The sequence below is a fragment of the Mastigoproctus giganteus genome, chromosome 2 (genome assembly GCF_048544385.1).
Source record: "Mastigoproctus giganteus isolate SK-2022 chromosome 2, ASM4854438v1, whole genome shotgun sequence".
In the NCBI taxonomy this organism is placed as follows: domain Eukaryota; kingdom Metazoa; phylum Arthropoda; class Arachnida; order Uropygi; family Thelyphonidae; genus Mastigoproctus; species Mastigoproctus giganteus.
The window spans coordinates 176,165,394-176,188,566 of NC_143576.1; the positions used below are offsets into that span (position 1 = coordinate 176,165,394).

The following is a 23,173-nucleotide window of genomic DNA, read 5'->3' on the forward strand; positions in this document are numbered from 1 at the left end:
AGGGTTTGCATAGTTGCTTTGCCGCCTCCTTTAATATAACTGGATAGATCCATCCACCTCAGGGGCCTTTCTTATGTTTAACTTCAACAATTTCTCCTCCACTTTGCTCTCAGTTATTACAAAATCATTAAGCACCCTGCTACAATTTGATAACCTTCTGCCATTTTCACACCATAACTCCTCATGTGTGAATGTAGATGCAAAATACTCATTCAGTTTGTTTGCTATCTAAGCAGGATCATCAGATAATGCTGCACTTGCTTTCTTGCATCACATGCCACTACTACTAACAGTCGAACCATCGATATCAAGTGGACCAATCAGATTCAACCCCTTCCATTTAGAGTTTATATAAGTAAAGAAATCCTTGCTGTTTTTCTCAGCATCCTTTTCCAAAAATTTCTCGTAATCTGCCTAACCTCCTTTGTGACCTGATTACAGACTAGCTTATATCTACCATAGGCTTCTGAGTCGCTTGATAATTTATATGTATCGGATGCATTTTTCTTCTCTGCCACGAGTCTCATTAATTCATTTGATAACCATTTAGGCCTAAACCTTGAACAATATTTCTTAATAGGTATGAAACTTTTAGTAGCTTCCACGATTAATTCCTTCAATGATTCCCACTTAGAATTTACTGTTGGTAACATCGTCAGTTGATCCCACTGTACAGAATTTAAAAACTGTCTGACTGAGACCACTGTACTCACCTTTACGGAAGCAAAAACCCTTTCCTTTACCCCTGATGGTAATTATATCTTTAAGTAAATCCTACATCAGTACACTGTGATCACTGCCACCTAGTGGTTCCTTTATCTGCAAATTCTTAATACACGAATGATCACTGTTGATAACCAAATTACGAGCATTACCCTCTCTGGTTGCCTCTCGAACATGCTGCTGCAGAAAACAATCATCCAATAAATCCACAAAAGTCTTACTAGTGTATAAGTGACCAACCCACAAGTTCCAGTCAATATTTGGGAAGTTAAAATCCCCCATTATAAGACATTCTGATTTACTAGCCCACTATTTCTCTGTTCAATTGTTCATTGTACTCATTCGAGTCATCCCATAACACACTCCTACTCTTATTTTTGCTTTCGCAGTGCGTACGTCACACTAAACTGACTCAACAGTGCACTGTTCATCTATATCAACTGGATGCACTTCTTTTGGTTTTGTTTTTGTTAATTAACAGCATAACACCTCCTCCCTTCCTATACATTGTACTCCCCAAATTCCAATTCTGCATTCCTAATATCAGTGTGAAACCATGTCTCTGATATCCCAACAATATCCGCCTTTGATGTCTTGACCAACACTTCGAATTCATCAAATTTATTTACTATACTTCTAGCGTTGGTATACATGCACCTATCCTATTCCTAGTTATCCTGACACATCCCATATAACCACCTGTTTCACGATGACTGCCATCAGCCCCTGAAACCACCAGCACCCCTCGCTCCAGGTCGCTACTTATTCTAAGAGAAGTTGTGCAAGAATCACCTTCACCTCTGCCTGCGGCTACTTAAGCAGATCAAGAACCGTGTACGCTCAACTAGAACCAAGATCGCTTATTGTCATTGGCACTTTATGTATCGAGAGTGATATTAGTCGTCATATGTATTTCGAGGACGTTATTAAAGATTTTGCTACGAGAAGCCGAAACAAGAAACTTTTGTGATCTTAAGAAATGTTACAAGTAATCTAGATATTGCAGATTTTGTTTCCTTTTAATTTCTAGTATAATGTTGAAATTTTATAGTTACATTATTTTTAAATCTGAAAACCTTTTCCTCATTTTTTTTAACTTTTTCCCCCTTCCTTCGTAGGCCCTAGGCACAGTGCCTAATGTGAAATCCAGCCCTGAGGGCAGTCCTTAATATTAAGAATATTACTTAATATTAATCACTTAATGTTAAAATATTAAGGTTCTAAGACCTTAATATTTTAACATTAAGTGATTAAATTCATTTTTCATAAATTGTCAATTCTGCCAACCTAAAATAATTTTAAAATGTTTTTATGTTGTTATTTTTCATCATATTGATTTATTGTACACTTACTGGCAAAAAAATTAGAAAATTTTCAATTGACATCAACACTCAGAATACCTTAAAATTGGTATGCAAATGTAGGTTTTCACTTGGTGTGATCACAAATTCCTTAGTATTGGAGAACTGTACACTTTCTGGGGATTCCTAGTCTATCCGGTCATAGGGGAGAGAGGTGATCGTTCAGATCTTTAGAAAAGCGTTATGATTGGAGCACGTTTAAATTTTAATACGAACAGCTAAAATTGAGAAAACAAAATCAATCACTGGTGTGTCGAAAGAAAATCTCAAAAGTTTACAATGAGTGCGAGACATAAGGAGAAATACTCTCAGAGGAATAAAATTCCTCTTTATATATGCACAATACGCCAATACATTTTTTTTTTTTTTTTTTAAAGAACGTAACAACTGACACAATACTAGGTTAATGAGATGGGCAAAAAAAACTCACCTCATCAGTCCTGGCATGCGGGCTCGCAGCAACGAGCCGAAAAAGCAACGAAACAGTTTACCTGCCGAATGGCATTTTACACGACGAATTCAGGACAACACGAGGAGCCACATGGCAAGCTAACCCAACATTATTTTTTTGGACACGTATGGTAATTAAAAAGATGTTAAAGGAAAAATCATAAATATGAACAATTTATGAATACAGGTGGTGCCTCGCAATTCGACAGTCGGATTTCTCGGGCCAGCGAAAACGCTACATATTGCACGATAGTATTTTTGCTGGACTACGTAACTGCGTTTAACGTTACTAAATAGTGACGGCTGCTTCATACATTTTAACCAATGGTATTAAAGAGCGAGAGTAACATTTAACCAATGATAGATAAAGCGGGAATAGATCCCTCAATTGTTCAGCTAAAGGTATGCCGTCAGTTCTTCCTCAGTTATGAGACAACATTATCTCGTTAATAATCGTAGTCTGAGTTCACGTTTGCTCTAGTTGTTTGTGCTAATTTATAATTCTGCATTTCTCATAAAGTAAAAAATTTTGTGCTTTGGCAGTTATTTATTTTTTGAGTGAAATTTGATAATGGGTCCAAAGAGAAATGAACAGCGGAATAATTCAGGAAAGAAACACACTTGGTTGAGCATAGAAAAGAAGAAAGAAATTATAGAAAAGTGCAGAAAGGTAGAACAATTACAGATGTAGCTCAAGAGTATGGCGTCCCTAGGTCAACCGTGGCAACAAAGAGGATTATAGGTGCTAGGGTGTTCGCTGGAGCAATGAAAATTTCTGACAGAAACAGATCTTTAATCAATGAAGAAATGGAAAAGCTGCTTCTTACCTGGATTAGAGAAAGACAGATGAAATGAGATCCAGTAACTCAGGCAATGATCTGTGAGAAGGCTAGGTTAATTTTTGAAGAATTGCAGAAGAAAATTCCAGGACGTATCTCAGATCAAACATGAATGCAAGGCAAGTCGTGGGTGTTTTCACAGATTGAAAGGTAGAACAGGTATCCATAGTGTTCTCAGACATTGGGAAGCAGCTAGTGCAGATAAAAAGGCTGCAAAAAAGTTTGTGAAAAAAATTTGAAGATTTAATCATGAAGGAAGGCTACTTGCCACAGCAAATTTTTAACGGGGATGAAACTGGGTTATTTTGGAAGCGCTTACCCAATCGAACATACATCACGCAAGAAGAAGTGACGCTCCCAGGACATAAGCCTATGAAAGATAGGCTTACCTTGTTATTGGCAGCAAATGCAAGCGGAGACTTTAAAGTAAAGCCACTTCTCTTTTACCACTCTAAAAATCCTCGCTACTTTGGGAAGAAAATCATCAAGTCCAAACTGCTAGTGATGTGGAGATCCAATGCAAAAGCCTGGGTAGACCAGAAAGTCTTCAAAGATTGTATTTTTGAGGAGTTTGCCTCGAGCGTAAAAAAATTCCTCATTGACAACAATTTTTTTTTTTTTTTTTATGTGAACCCCAAACACGAGAGGTATTAGAACCTATAGTACTTAGTACCGTGCTTGGGTTGGAGGTTGAGAAGACGAAAGAAGATATTCGTTGACATTGGACTTGAACTTCTGTAGATTGTAATTTTCAGGAAATACGTATGAAGGAAGGTTGTTGCAGTAAACGGCAGTTGAATGAATAAATGAGGAAGATGAAAAGTTGGTTCTGTGAGTTTGAAGTTGGGCAGTAAATGGATGTTGGCTGGTGGCGGCACGTGTTCGGACTGTTTTGAAAGAGACAGCGGGAATTATAGAAGCCAATTCAGAAGAATTTACCTTTGAAAGCACTGCTGATTCTTGACAATGCTAATGCCCACCCCTAAGACTTGGCAAACATTCTTGAAATTGACTTTGATTTCATCAAAGTCCAGTTTTTGCCTCCAAACACCACATCACTGATCCAACCCATGGATCAAGAAGTAATTGGCCTGTTTTAAAAAAAACTTTACACGAAGGCTTTGTTTTCGCAGCTTTTTGACGTGACTCATTCTTCTGATAAGACACTGAAGGAGTTCTGGAAGACAGTTCAATATTCTTCACGCCATTTCCTTTATTAAAACTGCCTGGGAGGGAATGACACATAGGACCCTTCGTGCATCATGGAACAAACTCGTTCCTTCCTTTTTTCGGGATGACAACAATGCAGTCCAAGCGGCTTAGGAATCAGAAGCAACTGCGGCCATGCGAGAAATCATTTCGATGGCGGAGAACCTCGACATAGGAGAAGTTGATGAGGCTGATATGGAAGATCACGATGACGAACCAACCGTGGAAGAACTCAAAACACTCAGCGAACAGGAAGCAAAAGAGAGAGAAAAGGAAATTTCACTTCAAGAAGAAGAAGAAGACAGGGAAAAAGGGCCGATGCCAACAGCTGCCATAAAGAAATTTTATTCCATTGGGAGAAGGTGCAGTCTGCTTGTTTAAAATGGCACCTCAACACTGCTGTTGTAACTAGAATGACAGACTTGTTTAACAAAATCCCCGGGGGCTCACATCTGGTGAGTATGGGCTTGGCAAACCCAGGGTCTGAGCTGGATATCATCATTCTTCTCTTTCTTGGTGATGCCTTCTCTCTCTCTCTCTCTCTCTCTCTCTCTCTCTCTCACACACACACACACACACACACACACACACACACACGCACAGGGGTAACTCGAGAATTTTTTTTTTTTTTTTTTTTTGGCTGGTGCAGCATAAGCCTCAGGCTTCCTTGTACCATATGGCTAATAATAATAATAATAACACTACTATGCATCACTTCAAGGCTATCTTGAAAAAGAGGGAGAGACAGTCCACCCTTGATCAATTCCTCATCCCCATTGAAGCCAAGAGGAGAAGAGAAAGGGTAGAACAAGATAAATAAAACATCCTTCCAACATCTAAGGCTCAATGAAATGTATGTACTCATTATGTATTTTGTAATTTCGTTTGTTATATTGTAGAATATAGTAAAGTCAATAATACTGTGTATTTCTCTCCGACAACGAATTAATCAATTTTCCATAAACTTATATGGAAAATATTGACCCGTAATTCTGCGACGGATTATAGTCGAATTGCGAGGCACCACTGTATTTCCAAGTTTCACTTTTCTTTAACTCAGGACGACACGAGGTAACAAGCGAACATAACCAGCAAGCAAATGTGACTACGAATTTCGCATTTACCGCTGCAATGACGTAGGGCACGTGATGTCCGCCTGAAACCACAGAGAAGTAATTCTGTGCCTGAAACGAAGAGGGGGACACGTAGTGTGTGGGCGGGTTACAACCTGTCAATCACTGCTTTCCCCGCTTCTCGTCGCCATTTTGAAGGGTGTACAGCTAAGTCGAGTTAGCCTTGTTTTTTTAGCTTATGTTGTTTGTTCATGGCCACAAATTGCCATTAACAAAGAGCAATTTCATTGTTAATGTTCGTTGCCGAAAATTGCCATTCAGAAAGAGAAATTTCATTGTTCCCTAACGTGCATTCTTGCATTTTTCTTATTTTTGGCTTATCGTGATGTCACGTGACTTATTTTCCCCTCATAATGTGCATTCTTACGTTTAAAAAAAAAAAATTGCTGTTTTGTCTCATTTTCAGCTCCGGCGCATTGATTTGTCACTGACATCGGCCTTCATGCAGGCGAGGAAAAGAGGCGGAACACAGTGAGTGGGCGGAGTCAATCACTGCTTTCCCCCTCATTTCCTAGCCGCCATTTTGGAAGGGTGGAACCTGCCGGCGCCCGCGTTGTCGCGCTGAATGCATTATGACCATTAGTTGAAGTCCACCTGTGTTTAAATGCTATCTTTATTATGTTATTATCCTTATTACAAAGGGAGTTTCCCAGGGGTCCACATCTAGTGAGTATGGGTTTGGCACACCCAGGGTCCTGAGATGGATATCATCATTCTTCTCTTTCGTGGTGATTCCCTTCTACTTCTGACTGTTGTTATCTCTCTCAGGGTAACTCATAATTTTTTTTTTTTGGCAGGTGCAGCATAAGCTTCCTTGCACCATATGGCTAATAATAATAAATGTATCAAAATTAAATAGGCAGCAATATTGTGTGTCGTAGTACACATGATCCCACATAAGTGAAAGCATGATGCATGTTACTGCAAGAGGTGCTGTAGGAAAGAAATTTAGAAAAATTATATCATGTAGATAAAAGGAAACAGATTCATTGAAAACATATATTCAATTAATTGACAAAAGGATATATAGGGATCATAAAGGAAAATTTCTATATTTATTCAGTTATAGATTTTTGTTATGATTATTATTTTTTTAATACCTCATACCTCAGTCCTCACATATTGTCAGGTGAAGAAGAATCTTTATTGTAACACATAGACGATGATTTAATAATGTTCTTGTTTATACTCTGGCACAACCACCAAGTCAGTGGAGTTTACAATAAATCAATCTATACAAATGTTAATCGTATTTAGCAGTCATGGGCTTGAACCTCAGTCCACTCAAAGAGCATGTGCTACTGCATTCGTGCTCCTGACCACTCAGCTATGTCAGGCCTACAACAGTGTAGTTGCAACTTCTGGTCACACCACAGTGACCAGGGGTTAACAATGTACTGTTAACCCCTATGAATTAAATGAAAAAATAAAATAAGTAAGGTATGTACTAGAAAATGAAGAAATGAACTGAGTATACTATATACAGAAAACATTAGGTGAGTGTATAGAGACCATTAGTTACAAAATACATAACATAAGAATATACATTGAATTGAGTAAGGGTTTACAATGCTTGGGACTCGGGTTATGTTGGTAACCGTGGCCACCCACCACTGGGTATGCTTTTTTTATATTGTCGATCCTGACTAAACTTGTTGAAGTCGACATCTAGGTCCTGGATGTGTAAAGTGTGTTTGGTGTCAAGCGGCACCAGAGGTTTCCCCCATCTCCACGTTGCTTGCTTTGTGATGGGTGTGCCAGTTTGCTGGAAATGCCAGAGATTTAAAAGTGTATGGATATTGTACATGTGTAGTGTTGTTCATCTGGTCATTTAGCCGCTGGACCCCTGCTGAGGCCCAATGTTGTCCTACTTTCGCCCTGTGGAGGCAGACCAGGCACACCAGTATTATAATTATTTACTCTGGCAGGTCCTGCCACCTAATTTCCTGAGATTTCAGTGGCTAGGACCTAAAAAAAAAAATATATATATATATATCATTTAATTAGTTTTATTTCAATTGCAAAGGATAATGTCGCTTGAATAGGAAAGGCCTAGAATATGGGCGAAAATTAATTTGAATGTATTTAAATTTTGTTGTGTGGGGCATTTGCTTGCAGTAAGATAGAGTGGGGGAGAAAACTGAAAACTGGAGGGAAAAGACAGAAATATGGGGGTAATAGGGAAGGCACCCCCCAAGGAAATCAGTGGGGCAGGCCCATGCCCCACCAGGAGGGAAAAGGGGTTTCGGCAAGAAGGAGAGGAGTCGGAAAAGATTCCCCATCCCCACTCCGCCAGGGAGAGGGAATGAAAGTGGCCAGGCAAGGTGCCTGGTCCAGATCGCCAGGTGGCGTGTTGGCAGCAAGGGGCTGTGGGATCACGGATAGCTAGTGCAGGGGGGGGTATTTCTGCACTCAAATTGAGCTCTGCCAAGATGATAAGGCATGGGACAGAATCCCTTCCAGGTTTGGTTGTCACAGTCAATGTTTTTCTTTCTTTCCTTCAAAGCATTTCTCTCTTACTTCTTTCCTTGTACTTTATTCTTTCCCTTTTCTTATTCTCTCCTCTGGTTCTAGCAGTGTTTTGTCTCTTAAGAGTCGCTGGGTTTGGAGGATTTGGACTGATCGTTGTATGCTTGTAGACTTGCTGAGAGATCCTGGATGTGTGATAACATTTGCTGAAGAAGAAACTGGCAAAACAGGTGAAGGCATGTTTAAAGAGGACATAGCTGCAGAGTTGCCTGCAGATGTACCACTGGGATCCTCCATGAGCAGTTGTCCCAGAAGGAGGGAGAGGAGATGAGCCCAGTCATGAGCTTGACCATTGTGACAAGTCTTTTATCCATGAGCCAGGTAAGCCTTGGGATGTTGAGTGTGTGTAGGCCATAGTAGTGGTCTGGAGCTAGCTGAAGGTGCTGTAATTAATAAAATTTAATGAAGTTAAATGTTCAGTACAGGTCTTTTGAATAAAAGATTCACTGTTTTACACCAAAAGATATGATATATGAAATGCAATATAGTAAAGAAATGCTTTTGCAAAACTTCCTTTTTATGCAAAGCTGAAGTTGTAAGGATAAATCAGATAAGAGGAATAATTATTGCTCTCTACGAAAAGAATGGAAATTTAAAGTCAATTGGAAATATTAAACGGAATTGCTGGCCAGAATAAAATAATTAAAAAGAGAAACTTTCAAAAAATTATGCGTCTCTCTCTGTTTCAGTAAAATTGCATGCTAGAATCTTTAATGTATTAGTAGCAGCAGATAGTGCAAGAAAGCAAACTTATAATGCATCAGCCAAAAAAAAAAAAAAAAAAAAAAAAAATTCCCACATCACCTGTCTATCCGCTCCAATAATTTGTCTAGTTCTTCCTTGCATTTATTCCATTAATTTTTAGTAGATGGTACTCTTTACAATCTATTGTGCTGAGGCATGGCATGAAGCAATAACCAGCAAGCCTACTTCTGCCAAATATGGATTATGGAGATATGTAATACTTATTTGCATGTGGCATTCCAGGTGGTGCAAAACAGTGATTGGCAGGTCTAATTCTCTGCATAATTTATCACTTATTTGCATTGGAATGTGTTTGATAAGCTATCAGTTACTGCTCATTTCAGTGCAGATGTATTAAAGAGAAATGAAATGATCGTTTCTGTTAGAGTAAAGGAAGCAAGCCATTAACCCTCTGAAGAGAGGGACTGCAAGATTTTCCTATGGTTTGAAGAACGATGGGTATAGGAGTGTGGGGTTGATTTCCTCCCAGTATAAGTGCCCCATGTGTGGAAATGTGATGAAATTAACCAAGCAAAAGAATGTTACAGATGGGTATGAGTGAAAGGGATAAATTCTCATATTGTGAAAAGGTCTGTGCAAAAGGGGTTTGGTTCTTCGAAAACAAGTTCCAAATGACTGATGTGCTTCATTTGACCTATTATTGAGTTCAGAAGATGCCGTGTGAGTTCTGTGACCATGACTAACAGGAAGAGCTTTTGTTGGGAGGTGCATGTGGATCTACGTGTGAGAGAAATTTGTATGGTTGGTGTAGTTGTTGAAATCAATGAGAATAAGTTTGGGAAGAAGTACACTAGGGATAGCGTGCAAATGGGAGATGGATGTTTGTTGGAGTTCAGTGAGGTTCCATATGGTGTTCTTTCAAGGTTGTTGAAAGCAGGAATAAAGATGTCTTTCTAGACGTCATTAAGAGTTCGGTTTTGCCCAGTACTACTATAGTATTTGATTGCTAGAAGTCCGAATAATGCCTTGAAAGAACACTGTACAGAACGTCATCGCACCAGCCTGCAAGAAATCAGTTTGACTCTTGCCTCATCGAGTATTTGTGGTGTAGGGGACACACACACTGTACCAACATGAAGAAGCAGTTTTTCATGGCAGTGAATGCTGTTTTTCACCCGACAGACTGTAACTAGCCACCATGAATGTGATGTAAGACTGGCAACATCAGGTTAGTCTTTTTTTTTTTTTCACTCAGTTTTTTTTAAATGGGTCTGTATACATCATGTCGACTATTCAGGAAGGATTAGCATTAGTAGAGGCATTTGATGCAAGAAAGCAAGCTTATGCAGCATCAGCCAAAAAAAAATAATAATAAATAAATAAATAAATAAATAACCACTTCCACTTCACCCCTCTGTTCGTTCAAAATACCTGTCCAGCTGAGCCTTAAACTTATTTAGGCTATCAACTTCCACGATAAGGGATGGAAGTCTGTTCCACCAACCAACCACCCGCTGGATAAAGGCAAATTTCCGCACGTCTATCCTACATCTGTCTTTCCTCAATTTGAATTTATGCCCTCTCAGGTGATTATTCTGAGCAAGAGGCAGAATCCCATCAGCATTGAGCGTGCTCAAACCATTCAAGGCTTTATACACCTCTATCAGATCACCTCGCTGGTGCCTAGTCTCCAGACACTGTAATTTGCAAAACTTAGGCCTTTCTTCGTAAGAGCATCCCTTTGTTCCATTCACTAATCTTGTAGCCCTTCTCTGTACTCACTCCAACAGCTCTACATCCTTCCTGAAATGAGGCCTCCAGGTCTGTATACAGTACCCTAGTTGTGGCCTGACCATTGCCTTATACAAGGGAATAATCACCTCCTTATCCCTACTAGAAAAATTCCCATATATCATTGACAAAACACCATGAGCTACTCTTGCGGCCCGTCTGCACTGCTCAGAGAACTTCATATCTGCCTGCACAACCATACCCAGGTCCCTTTCATTCTCTACCACTGTCAGTGTAGTACCACAGAGTTGATACATTGCTCTGGAGTTGCTATTTCCCATATGTAGTACTTTACATTTGTCAATGTTAAACTTCATTTGCCACCTCTCAGCCCATCTGCTCAACCTTTCCAGATCCTGTTGCAGGAGCATAGTGTCAGTAGTGTTCTTGACAACCCTGCCAACCTTCGTATCGTCTACAAACTTCGACATTAAGCTTGATATACCCTCATCAATATCATTTATGAATACAGAAAACAATAATGGACCCAATACTGAACCCTGAGGGACTCCACTAATAACATTAGTCCACAATGAGCAGTGTCCATTGATTACCACTCTCTGTCTTCTCTCCCTCAACCACCCCTTTATCCATAGCAGCAATTTGCCTCCAATGCCACACTGCTCCAATCTGTGCAGCAGTCTTCCATGTGCAACAGTATCAAAAGCCTTTCTAAGATCCAAGTATATAATATCAAAGTTATTCCCTGCATCCAGTTCTTTTGTGACTGCATCATAATATCCAATCGAATTGGTCAGGCAAGACTTCCTCTTAACAAAACCATGCTGTGTCCGAGCTATAACTGAAGTCTTGTCTAGATGATCCTGCAGTGCTTCTTTAACCAGTGCCTCCATTAATTTTCCGGGAATAGAAGTTAAACTCACAGGTCTATAATTACTTGTGTCAGCCCTTGATCCTCCTTTGTGAATTGGGGTCACATTTGCACATCTCCAGTCCATGGGCACGTCCCCTGAGTCCAAGGAAGCTCTCATAATTATGGCTAAGGGTTTGCTTACTTCCTTTGCTGCCTCTTTTAATGACTAGCTTTCCCACTAGGTTCCCCAGCTTCCATTTCCGAAGATGCCCAGAATGCTTAGTTTTTTAAATGGGTTGTCAGGTTATATTATGCCACTATTTGGAAATGGATTCTGACAAGAATCCATTTCCGAATGAGTTAGGTCATGTTATGTTATGTTATGTCACTATTTGGGAGAGATTCTGACTAGCTTCCATTTCTGAGGATGCTGAAGAATTGCTTCCTTCTCTTTTCAGGTAAATCTTCAACCCTCACTCTCGGCAAAGTCAGCTAGTCACAAAATGCAATGTAATCACGAGGAAAACTGCTGGTGGGAGGAGCTAGGCTTGTAGATCACTGCTTCACATCACATTGGCACACGACTGATCAAAAGGGTACCATATACTAAAACTACCCACCTGCACAACGACAAATGGAAGTTTGTTCCCACAATCAACCACCTGCAGGCTAAAGTCAAACCTCCCACATCTATCTTGCAGCTGTCCTTCCTGAGTTTGAATTTTTTCCTGCTCACATGTGTATTCTGAGCAAGAGGAAGAATGCTATCAGCATCTAGCTTGCATCAAATGTTTTTACTATGTAAACGAATTTTATGCAAAGCGTTTATAATAACAAAAATTAAAGTTTACATTTATAAAATAAATTTTATATTGGTTAACAAATAAATGTTTGAACTTACAGAATTGATCTTGTTGTTATGGTGTTTAATGGCACATAAGCTGCTATGGCCATAATGTGCCTACAGAATTGATGTGATGATGATCTCACTAACATCCCTTCTTCCTTGTGCTAGATTTCTCCTGAAAGGCAGTAAGTATATACCATAGGTTAGAGACTGCATCAAAAGTTTTTACTATACAAACACAGGTCTACTGTATTAGACCTGCACCAGCATTAAATGAAATCATACCTGAACCCCTGCCCGCATTGTTTATACCCAGTGGTGAGTTGTAGTGGGCTCGCGAGAGCCCATTGTTATTATTTTTTTTTTTTTGAAAATTTGTGAGCCCATTGTTGAGACGATCATTTATTTTACAAATGAAATCCTGAATGCAATTATTGAGTATCCATAGCCAAAACTATGTTGTGGCAAGCGGGGCCCCATTACAGTATTTTAATGGCGCAATTGATCAGTTATGTATTTTAAAATTGCTTCATTTTTTATTTAATTACAGTCGGACCTCTGTTTAACGAACTTCTTTATAGTGAATTTTTTGATTTCCCTTGGTAATTACATTTAAAATTAGTTTCTGTTGAACGAAGAAAATCTCCATGTAACGAACGGATTAGGGGTGACAACTTTGTGTGCATTGTTCTCACCTCTGGCCTTAGGCAATTTAGGTAATTAGAAAGTGCAAATTTAGGTTGAAAGGGATTACCATTTCACAATGTTAGTGGTATCCGTAAAACCTATGCAGTCACATACCGAGAATTCGCGCTAGTCAATATGCTTTCCATAGCCAGTCAGAGGATTAAGAAGATTCTCGACGCGGATTATTGCCTCTGATCAACCTGTGTTGTGGATCCCCTTTACTACGACAAATGAGCATATGTTTTTTTCGGAGAAGTGAGTGATCCATGCCTTCCAGTAAATTTCTCCTGTCTATGTTTACATGGTCACAGTAGCGGAATATCCGTGTGATTCTGACATTTTGCACTGTATTCAAAGAACTAGTGAGAGTAGCAACGTGGGGGAGGGTATTGAGGCAACTAAGATATTACATAAACTTTACGAAGATGAAATGTTGGCAGATTTTGAAAATTTGTCAAGCCTTTCACTGTGTAGAAAATGTTCTAAAATATAATGGCATACAGGCAATAATTAATTAAAAAAAAAAAAAAAACTGTATTACCAATCTCCAAAAAACTAGAGTGAATTAAGGATGATTGCTAAAGAACTTGATGTGGAAACTGTAAAGATTGGTCGTGTGTTCGGGACATGATGAGCAGCTTGTAGCTTGCGGATGGCAATTGTGGGTTGGAGGAATTATCCCAATTTATTCAAACATTTTGAATTAGAAGTTAAATATTTCGGATTATTAAATCGACTTTTAAATTTGGAATATCTTAACCATTTAGCACTAATGATCGACATCCTGCAAGAGCTCTTACCTTTCAGAAGCTTTACAAAATCACAATGGTAAAAGCATATAAATTAATTATTGGAACTATCAATGCCATTTATTGCTAATTTGAAAAATTCTGAAGGAAATTATGAAGCTAAAATTGAGAGCATGTTGAAGTGGAAAGAATTTGAAGGATCAAAATCAAAAGTAAAAAAATTACCTCATGACAAGTTATTAAATGCATTGTTTAATCCTTAAAGGATAAGTTATTAATGCAACAGGGTGATTTTAAATTAAATAAAGAATATAACGATGCCATTGAAAGAAATTTTAAACATATTATTATTATCATCCATATGATGCAAGGAAGCCTGAGGCTTATGCTGCACCAGGAAAAAAAAAAAGTTCCCGAGTAGCCGTGAGAGAGAGAGAGAGTCAAAAGTAGAAGGGAATCACCAAGAAAGAGAAGAATGATGATATCCAACTCAGGACCCTGGGTGTGCCAAGCCCATACTCACCAGATGTGAGCCCCCGGGGTTGATATGCTACCCGAAATTGTGGATGTGAAAGAACTTTTGTCTCAGTGGGAAGACAGTGAAAACCGAATAAGAAATTTAAGTTTTCTGATAAAATATGAAATAAAAATTAATGATTTTAGAGATTTTGTCGAAGACAGTTTATCTTTAAAATCGAGTGAAATTACCTTTTCAATTAAGAAAGCCAGAAAATATCTTTGAAACCATTGCGATTAGCAGTGCTGAAGCTGAGTTCACCTTTCAGCATAATGAATAATATTGTGACAATTAAACACGTTGCAGATTATGATGACCATACATCTAAATGGAAAACCATTGCTTCAATTTGATCTGGATCGTTATGTCAAATCATTCCTCTGTAATCGTCGCTCAGCTATTGAGCAAAGCAGAAGATCGACAACAAATATTAATAAAGAAGTAAATTGTATATGGCAATTTTTAGAATATATTTTTCTTGAATATTTGTGAAATTTTTTTTCATGTAATCTGTAATTTTTTGTGTACTTTTTCTAGAAAGTTTATTTTTTATGTAATATTTGTTTTTATATTGTGGAATGTTTTGTGATAGTTTTTATGTTATTTGTGATATAGAAAATATTTCATGTTATTTTTTATTTGCAGTATTAAAATTTTATCATGAAAAAAATGTATCCATTATATTTCCCTAGTTGTTAAAAAAAAAGATGAATAAAAAAGTTGTGCATGTGCCAAGCACGTGCAGTAGATGGTTTATGCAAAACATCCTTCATGTTTCTTTTAGGCATTTTGATTTGTATATATCAATTATGAAATAAAAGAGCTTTTTATTGCAAATATTTTATTGATCATTCACAAATTTTCATAATTTCTGGAAGACAAGATATAATAGATTTATGATGACTAAAGTAAGAGATGTATACTTGTGAGTGCAACGTATCTAAATATCTCTGTAAAACAGCACCAATTGATGTACCGATCTTGTAGTTGAAGCAATATATGTAGCTGTTAGGAGAACCTAACAATGGAATGTAACGAAAATGCGAGACAAAAAAAGAAATTGTCGACAAATATTTGTATTGTTGCAATCATACTTACTGCAGTAGTAACTTCAGGAAGCATGATTGTGACGTCATACTATTCAAAAATTGTAAAAAGTTAGGATTCCAGACACTGACGTATCTAGTTATCATCGTAAGGTGCCGACCGGGTGGGTAAAGTGCCTGCCTGGCAACCCAAAGGTCATGGGTTTGAATCCCGCCTCTGGCTTGGATCACAGTACTGCAAAAACCTTGGGAGGTGCATTATGGCCACAGAAGCCGATGCACCAACAACTAAAAAAAAAAACAAACAAACAATCATCGTAAGGCGAAGCATCACGACCACCTTTTTAAGTTTTTTTTTTTTTTAGATAGACCTAGGAACATTTTACACATTCACTTAGATGTTGCATATCACACGCGGTGAATAAGTGAAGCGACTTAAAATGCGTCACGCACTCTAATCACACTACTAGTAGTGCGAGCATGGAAAGTGCCTCTAGTGGAAGCTGCGGATGAAGTCACTTCCATGACCGATCAAAGTTACTTGGTAGAAAGTTGAAAAAACTGAGCCCATTGTTAAAATATTCACAGCTCACCACTGTTTATACCCACAACCTCCCCAAAGAAAATAATAATAATTAAATAACAAGTCAGTAATTATGTTGTAGTTAGCCCTAAATTAAAATAAATCAGTCGATAATATTAATATTTTAATGTATAAAATACATTAAAAAAAAAGTATGAAACATATAATTAATTGTACAAATTTTTTGGTAAGTGGCTGTGTGAAAACAGGACACAACATTTTTTGGGTTCAGCTATATGCCAAAGAAGTCTCTGGAAAAGAAATTCAGCAAAGACTTCTTTACATTTATCAATAAATGGAAAAGGTTGAATCACATTGGTCTGACAATGATGGTTTAAGTGTTGATGATCCTGCCAAGTTTACCGACAAACCAAATAAGTATTTGGCTTTGACATTCATGCATGGGGAGTTCTTTATCGCGAAGAATTCCAGAAGCTCATCAGAATCTAACTGGGAGCTGAATAATTTTGTGATAACTGAGAGGAAAGTGGAAGAGGTATTGTGAAAGCTCATCATAAAAAAGGGCCTTAGTTATGAGAACACCTTTGGATTCAGGAGAGAAAAGTCCCTATGGACTGAAGTTGTGCAAATGTATCCTGAATTCATAAAGGGAGATTAAAGGGTGACAAGAATAATTACAGACCTGTTAGTTTAACTTCTTTTCCATGGAAAATAATTGAGTCACTGGTTAAAGAAGTAATGCAGGATCATCTAGACAAGACTGCATTTACAGTTCAGACACAGCTTGGGTTGCTAAGGGGAAATCTTGTCTGGCCAATCGGATTGGATATTATATTGTAGTAAAAAAGGAACTGGATGCAAAAAATAATTTTGGTATCATGTACTTGGATTTGAGGAAAGCTTTTAATAATGTTACGCATAAAAGATTGCCATAAAAATTGGAGCAGTGAGGCATTAAGGGCAGGTTGCTGCTATGGATAAAGGGATGGTTGAGTGGGAGAAGATAGAGAGTAGTAACCAATGGACACTGCTCTTCGTAGACTAATGTTATTATGGATGATGCAGGCTCAACAGTTGGAACACAAAGAGCTCAAGGCCTGTCTGACTGAGAAATACCATCAGACACTGAGAAGCTTGCTAAAATTAAATCTGAATGGTACGAACATGGTCACAGCTGTAAACACTGTAGTCCCAATACTAATGTACTCCATCAGGATCATAGATTGGACCAACACCGAACTGGATGAGGTTATGAGATCAACCAGGATGATGAAGAGCCATCAACACCACCTGAAGGCAGCCATCAAGATACTGACCATAGCCTGGAGAGAAAGAAAGAGGAGACTGACTCTCACTGAACAAGAGAAGGTGGCAAATAAGAAAGTGTGGGATTACTTCAAGGAAAAACAGCACCAATCTATAAAACCATAAGAAAGATGGACAAATGGCACACAACACTGAACCTTAACAAAGACACCCCACTCATACAGACAGAAGAAACAAAGACAGAAAAGTGGGGGAAGAAGGCACTCCATGCAACACTACAATAACTTCCATCAAAACTACAAGACTACACTTCTAATGCTTGGCTCACGAACGGGAATCTCTTCTCTAAGACCAAAGTATTCACTTGCCACCCAAGACCAGGTGATCAACACTAGGAACTAAAATACATCACCAAGGATACTGGAGTTACAGGTGGCACATGTCTGTAACACCACCTGGCCCCAGAAAAATCCAACATATCAGTGTGTTATGCAGGTGATCACCTAGATGTGGTACACTCATAGATATTACAAGGTCACCAGGATAATACATTAGAAGCTAGTGCAAAAATACCAGTTGATCAAAGAGCAGGTACTGCATTATAAGTAGGACTCCAGGTTATACTGGACAGAGGTAATACCATACATCAGACCAGACATAAACTTCATTGACAAGAAGGAAAAGGCCAGCTACCTGATTGACATAGCAGTGCCCAACACTAGCAATCCCCCAGAAAACCTAAGAGGAAAAGATTAGGAGATACACAGACAGAAGACAGGAAGTCATAGGAATGTGGCAGATACAAGTAATGACCATGTCAACTACCAGCATGGTGCAATAGGTTTCCTAGAGAACACTTTTATGGAACTCCAGAAAGCTGTGATCCCGAATGCCCGTAAGATACTCAGAGAGTTCCTTGACAAAAAATAACGATAATGAGAGTAACCAGACACAAACAACCACCCCATGCACTTGGTACCAGAGTGGAAAAATCTCATAAAAGAGAAAAAGTTTTATGATGAAAATAACCTGTTTTTGGATTAGATATCTGGTGCAGAAAACACTTGCTTATTCTGCTACTGGCCAAGATGGCAAGAATTAAACTCTCACATTCTCTAACAAAGGAGAGTAATGGACCTGGGCGCCTCCGTAGCCAGGTGGGAAGGAGCAGCAGTGCGTAGCATATGCTTCTTGATTAGACCGGGGTTCGAGCCCGTCACCACCAAATACGGAGTATGCGGAAAGGTCAAGGAATGACCACCGCATATCCCGGAGCAATATGGCCTTAGTTGCTAATGCTCCTAAAAAAAAAACCAAAAATAACAAAAAAAAGTAATGGACCTGACAGATGCCTGGGCATAACTGTATACTCAAAAATGTTACATGCCATATCAACTGGGATAGGAACACAGTCAATAAATTTCATGAATTTGTAGTGCTGGTCAAGACATCAAATATGGATGTTGTTGGGATATCATCCAGAGGACATGTCAGCTCATCCAGTTGACATGGATCACCAGTGCAATGTTGATTCAGTTTGGTGTGATGTAATCACTGGGAAAGCAAAAATGAGAGTAGGGGTGTGTTTTTTTTTTTTTTTTTTTTTATGAAAACCCCAAACACGAGAGGTATTATAACCTATAGACTTAGTACCGTGCTTGGATTGGAGGTTAAGAAGATGAAAGAAGATATTTGCTAACATTAGACTTGAACTTCTGTAGACTATAATTTTCAGGAAATATGTATGAAGGAAGATTGTTCCAGAAAATGACAGTTGAATGAATAAACGAGGAAAATAAAAAGTTGGTTCTGTGAGTTTGAAGTTGGACAGTAAATGGATGTTGGCTGGTGGTGGTGGCACGTGTTCAGACTATTTTGAAAGAGAGAGTGGGAATTATAGAAGCCAATTCAGAAGAACAGTGCCCATAGAAGTATCTGTAGAAAAGGCATGCAGCAGAAACAATATGTCTATGAGACAGAGAGTCAGAGACTGTTAGAGAGGAGTCATTAATTAATCTAACTGCCCTCTTCTGAATGGAATCTAGAAGCTTGAGAGAGGTTTTGGGAGCACCGCCCCAGATGTGGGAACAATATTCCATGGTAGGGTGGATTTGCGATTTGTACAGAGTGAACAGCTATTTGGAAGAAAAGTAACATCGAGAGCGAAAGAGAAAACCAAGTTTTTTTAGATGCAGAGGAAGCAATATTTGTAATGTGCTTGTGCCAAGAAAGATTAGAATTCAGGGTAATCCCCAAAAGAGAGATATCATTTTACCTAGAAATTGGAGTGTCACCAAAGATAAGCATAGGAGCAGAAGAATCCTTTTTGCGAGATATAAGACAAGACTGAGTTTTAGAAGGATTGAAATCAACTGAGTTGTCTTTGCTCCACTGGAGAATTACCTGGAAGTCGGCATTTAAGGAATTGGTAGCGGATATTCGAGAAGTTGAAGCTGATCGAGCAGGGCAAGGTTTCTCAAAATGGAAAGTGGAATGCAATGTGCTATCATCAGCAAAACTATGGATACCATTTCCGGTCAATGGAAGAAGGTTATTAATATACAAAAGGAAAAGAGTGGGGGAAAGAACTGAACCTTGGGGGACACCAGCATTAGTGGAGAAGTTAGAAGACAGAGAGCCATCTACCATCACCCTCAGTTGAGCAATCAGAGAGAAAACTGAATAACCAATTACAAAAAAAAGTTTGTTCCAGCAATCAACTAATCACTGGCTAAAAGCAAATTTCCGCACATCTATTTTGCAACCATCTTTCCTCAATTTGAATTTATGCTCCCTCCCAAGTGTGTAATCTGAGCAAGAGGAAGAATTCCATCAACATTGAGCTTGCTCAAACTGTTCAAAGCCTTAAACACCACAATCAGATCACCTCACAGGTGCCTAGTCTCCAGAAGCTGCAATTTTGCAGAACTGAAGCCTTTCTTGGTAAGAGCACTCCCTTTGTTCCTCTCCCCAACCTCATTTTCCTTCTGTCTACTGGTTCCAGCAGCTCTACATCCTAAAATGAGGCCTCCAGAACTGTGTGCAGTACTCAAGGTATGGCCTGACCATTGCCTTATACAAAGGGATAAACACCTCCTTATCCCTGCTAGCAAAATTCTTTGTCATTGACAAAACCTCATGAGCTGGCCTGGCACCTTGTCTGCACTGCTCAGAGAACTTCATATCTGACTGCACTGTTATCACCAGGTCATTTTCATTTTCTACTATGCTGAGTGTCATACCACACAGTTGGTATGTTACTCTAGGATTACTGCTACCTATATGCAGTACTTCGCATTTGTAAATGTTAAACTTCATTTGCACTTCTCAGCCCATCTGCTTAACTTTTCTAGATCGTGTTGCAGTAGCATACTTTTATTACAATCATTAACAGTCCTGCCAACCTTTGTTCTTCTGCAAACTTGAACATTAAGCCTGATATACCTTCTCAATATCATTTATAAATGCAAAAAACAATGGGCCCTATACCAAACCCTGGGAAACTCCAGTAATAACATTGATTACAGCTCTCTCTGTCTTCTCTCACTTAACCATCTCTTTATCCATAGCAGCAACTTGCCCTTAATGCCACACTGCTCCAATTTGTACAGCAGTATTTTTTGTGTAACAGTATAAAAAGCTTTGCTGAAATTCGAGTATAAGTTATCAAAATTATTTTTTGCATCCAGTTCCTTTGTGACCCCTCATATATTCAGTCAAATTGGTCAGACAAGATTTCCCCTTAACAAACCCCAGCTGTGTCTGAACTGTAACTTCAGTCTTGTCTAGATGATCCTTCATTACTTCTTGAACCAGTGATTGAATTAATTTCTGTGGAACAGAAGTTAAATTAACAGGTCTGTAATTACTCTTGTCGCCCTTTAATCCCCCTTTGTGAATTCAGGATACATTTGCACATCTTCAGTTCATAGGGACTTTTCTCTCCTGAATCCAAAGATGCTCTCATAACTATGGCTAAGGGTTTGCTTACCTCCTTGTTGCCACCTTTAATATAATTGGATAGAGCCCATCCACCCGAGATGTTGAGCTTCCCCAATTCCTCTTCCACTTTCCTCTCAGTTATCACAAAATTATTTAGCTCCCTGTTATAGCAAATTGTTCTGAAAATGTCCTGTAAATTGCTGCATTTGGAGACTGGGCACTTCCAAGGCACAGATTTCCTCGTAATGAGGTGTTTAAGTCTTTGAATGGTTTGACAAGCTCAGTGCTGATGGGATTCTTGCTCAGATTACACACGAGCATACATAAGTTCAAGTTGAGAAAGGGCAATTACAGAATAGATGTGCAGAAGTTTGCCTTGTAAATGTGTAGTGTATGATTAAAAGTAAGAGTACATGATTATGGTATTTTTCACATACAAATTGTATGGAAAAGAGAAATAAGAATTGCTGAATTTCTATTTGTCTGAATTTAATGGCATTTGGATTGGCTTGACAAATATTTTTGAAATGCCAAGAGATAAATTTCATCAAAGTCTATCCAGTGGGAGTCGTGTTGTTTCATTCAGATGGACAGACAGACATGGTGAAAGATAATAGACATATATATATATAATTTGTCTAGAAAACTAGTGCAATCTTGATTATATATTTTAATTAAAGTTATTGGGAAAAGCATTGTATTCAGGGGCAGGCTGTCCCAAAGGTGCTAGGGGTGCACTGCACCTGGGTGCCAACGTTCAAGGGGTACCTGAAAACCTGAAACTTACATACACATATGAAGAAAATTTTAGGGTGCCAAATTGCGATTGGCACCCAGGCATCACATACCCTAGGAATGCCCCTGATTTTATTGACCAGAAGAGAAAAAAAAAATTGAAGTACATATTCATAATTGTTCAGGATATATGTATTGTAAGATAGGGTGAAACATCTACCCTGCAGCATCACTTGTTCCTCTATGCTGTGCCATCACTAATAGGTTAATTTAATTAAATCATAGAAATAATAAGACTTAAGCAAATATAATAACTATATTGAGTCTGTTAAAACAAAGACATTCTCATTCTAATCAAGTTTTTTACCAATTGTATAGATACCCAATTAAGCAAGAAAGTTAGTACAATTCTCTGAATAAATTTCAACATCAGTTGTATGGAAGATAAATCTACAGACTGTCTCTTGAAAGGTAAGCATTTCTTTAGAGTTCACTCTATATTATGCACTAGTTTTAAATTGAATATGTGTATTAGGCCAACCACCATGTTATCACTCATGTACGAGTATAGTAGTTCTGCTACTTAATTTGGACTGGGTTGAAATCATCAGACACTTGAGGATCATTAAAGTTCTCTTCAATTGGGGCTTTTTTTTTTTTTTTTTTATTAAACTAGGCAATTCCAGCCAGCCTCCTGCATCCCTGCCATCAGTTTACAACGCCATACAGATACATTCATTCGTGACATGAGAGCACTACTGTCTACTATCTAGCATTCCAGATGAACTTTTTTTAAGTTTTTTGATGTGATGTATTAAGTTTAATTCAAATGTACTAGCAATGAATTGACATCACATGTCAGTTTTTGTATCCAGGCCATTAAAAAATGTAACAGTCATTATCAATGAATGCAAAGTTCAATCCATTTTCCACTCTAGATTTTAACCTTGCATATGCATAGTCACAAAGGACACAAGTAATGGAACCCAGCATAAGTGTGTGGCAGGCAGGCAGGCCTGTGTGGGAGTCTGCCCCCTCCACCAGTGCCCCCATAATTCTTCTAAATAAGCCTGCACTTGACAGAAGCTCCTCAAAGCTGCAGTTGACCATCCAACCATGAACTGGAATGCAAAGTGAAGTCTTGTGCCATGTGAACTGTGTAGAAACCTCTCCCTCTGTTTGGGCACTGAGTAACCGGCTGTCATGCTTGCTTCAAGTGGTTGCCAGGGGAACTAGCTACCATTATTGGAAACTACATCCTGAACATACAATTGTCCATTTCAATT

General features: G+C 38.6%; 1 protein-coding gene across 1 annotated transcript in view; it reads left to right on the top strand.

Moving 5' to 3' along the window:
- Window positions 1–5,841: 5,841 nt before the first annotated feature.
- LOC150089772 (uncharacterized) overlaps window positions 5,842–23,173 on the top strand; it is a 31,697-nt gene continuing 14,365 nt past the window's right edge. The window contains exons 1-2 of the mRNA XM_090390095.1: window positions 5,842–5,871; window positions 22,266–22,358. Of these exons, the coding sequence (XP_090246221.1) occupies window positions 22,325–22,358 (34 nt within the window). The 5' untranslated portion in view covers window positions 5,842–5,871; window positions 22,266–22,324. The remainder of the gene's footprint in view (window positions 5,872–22,265; window positions 22,359–23,173) is intronic.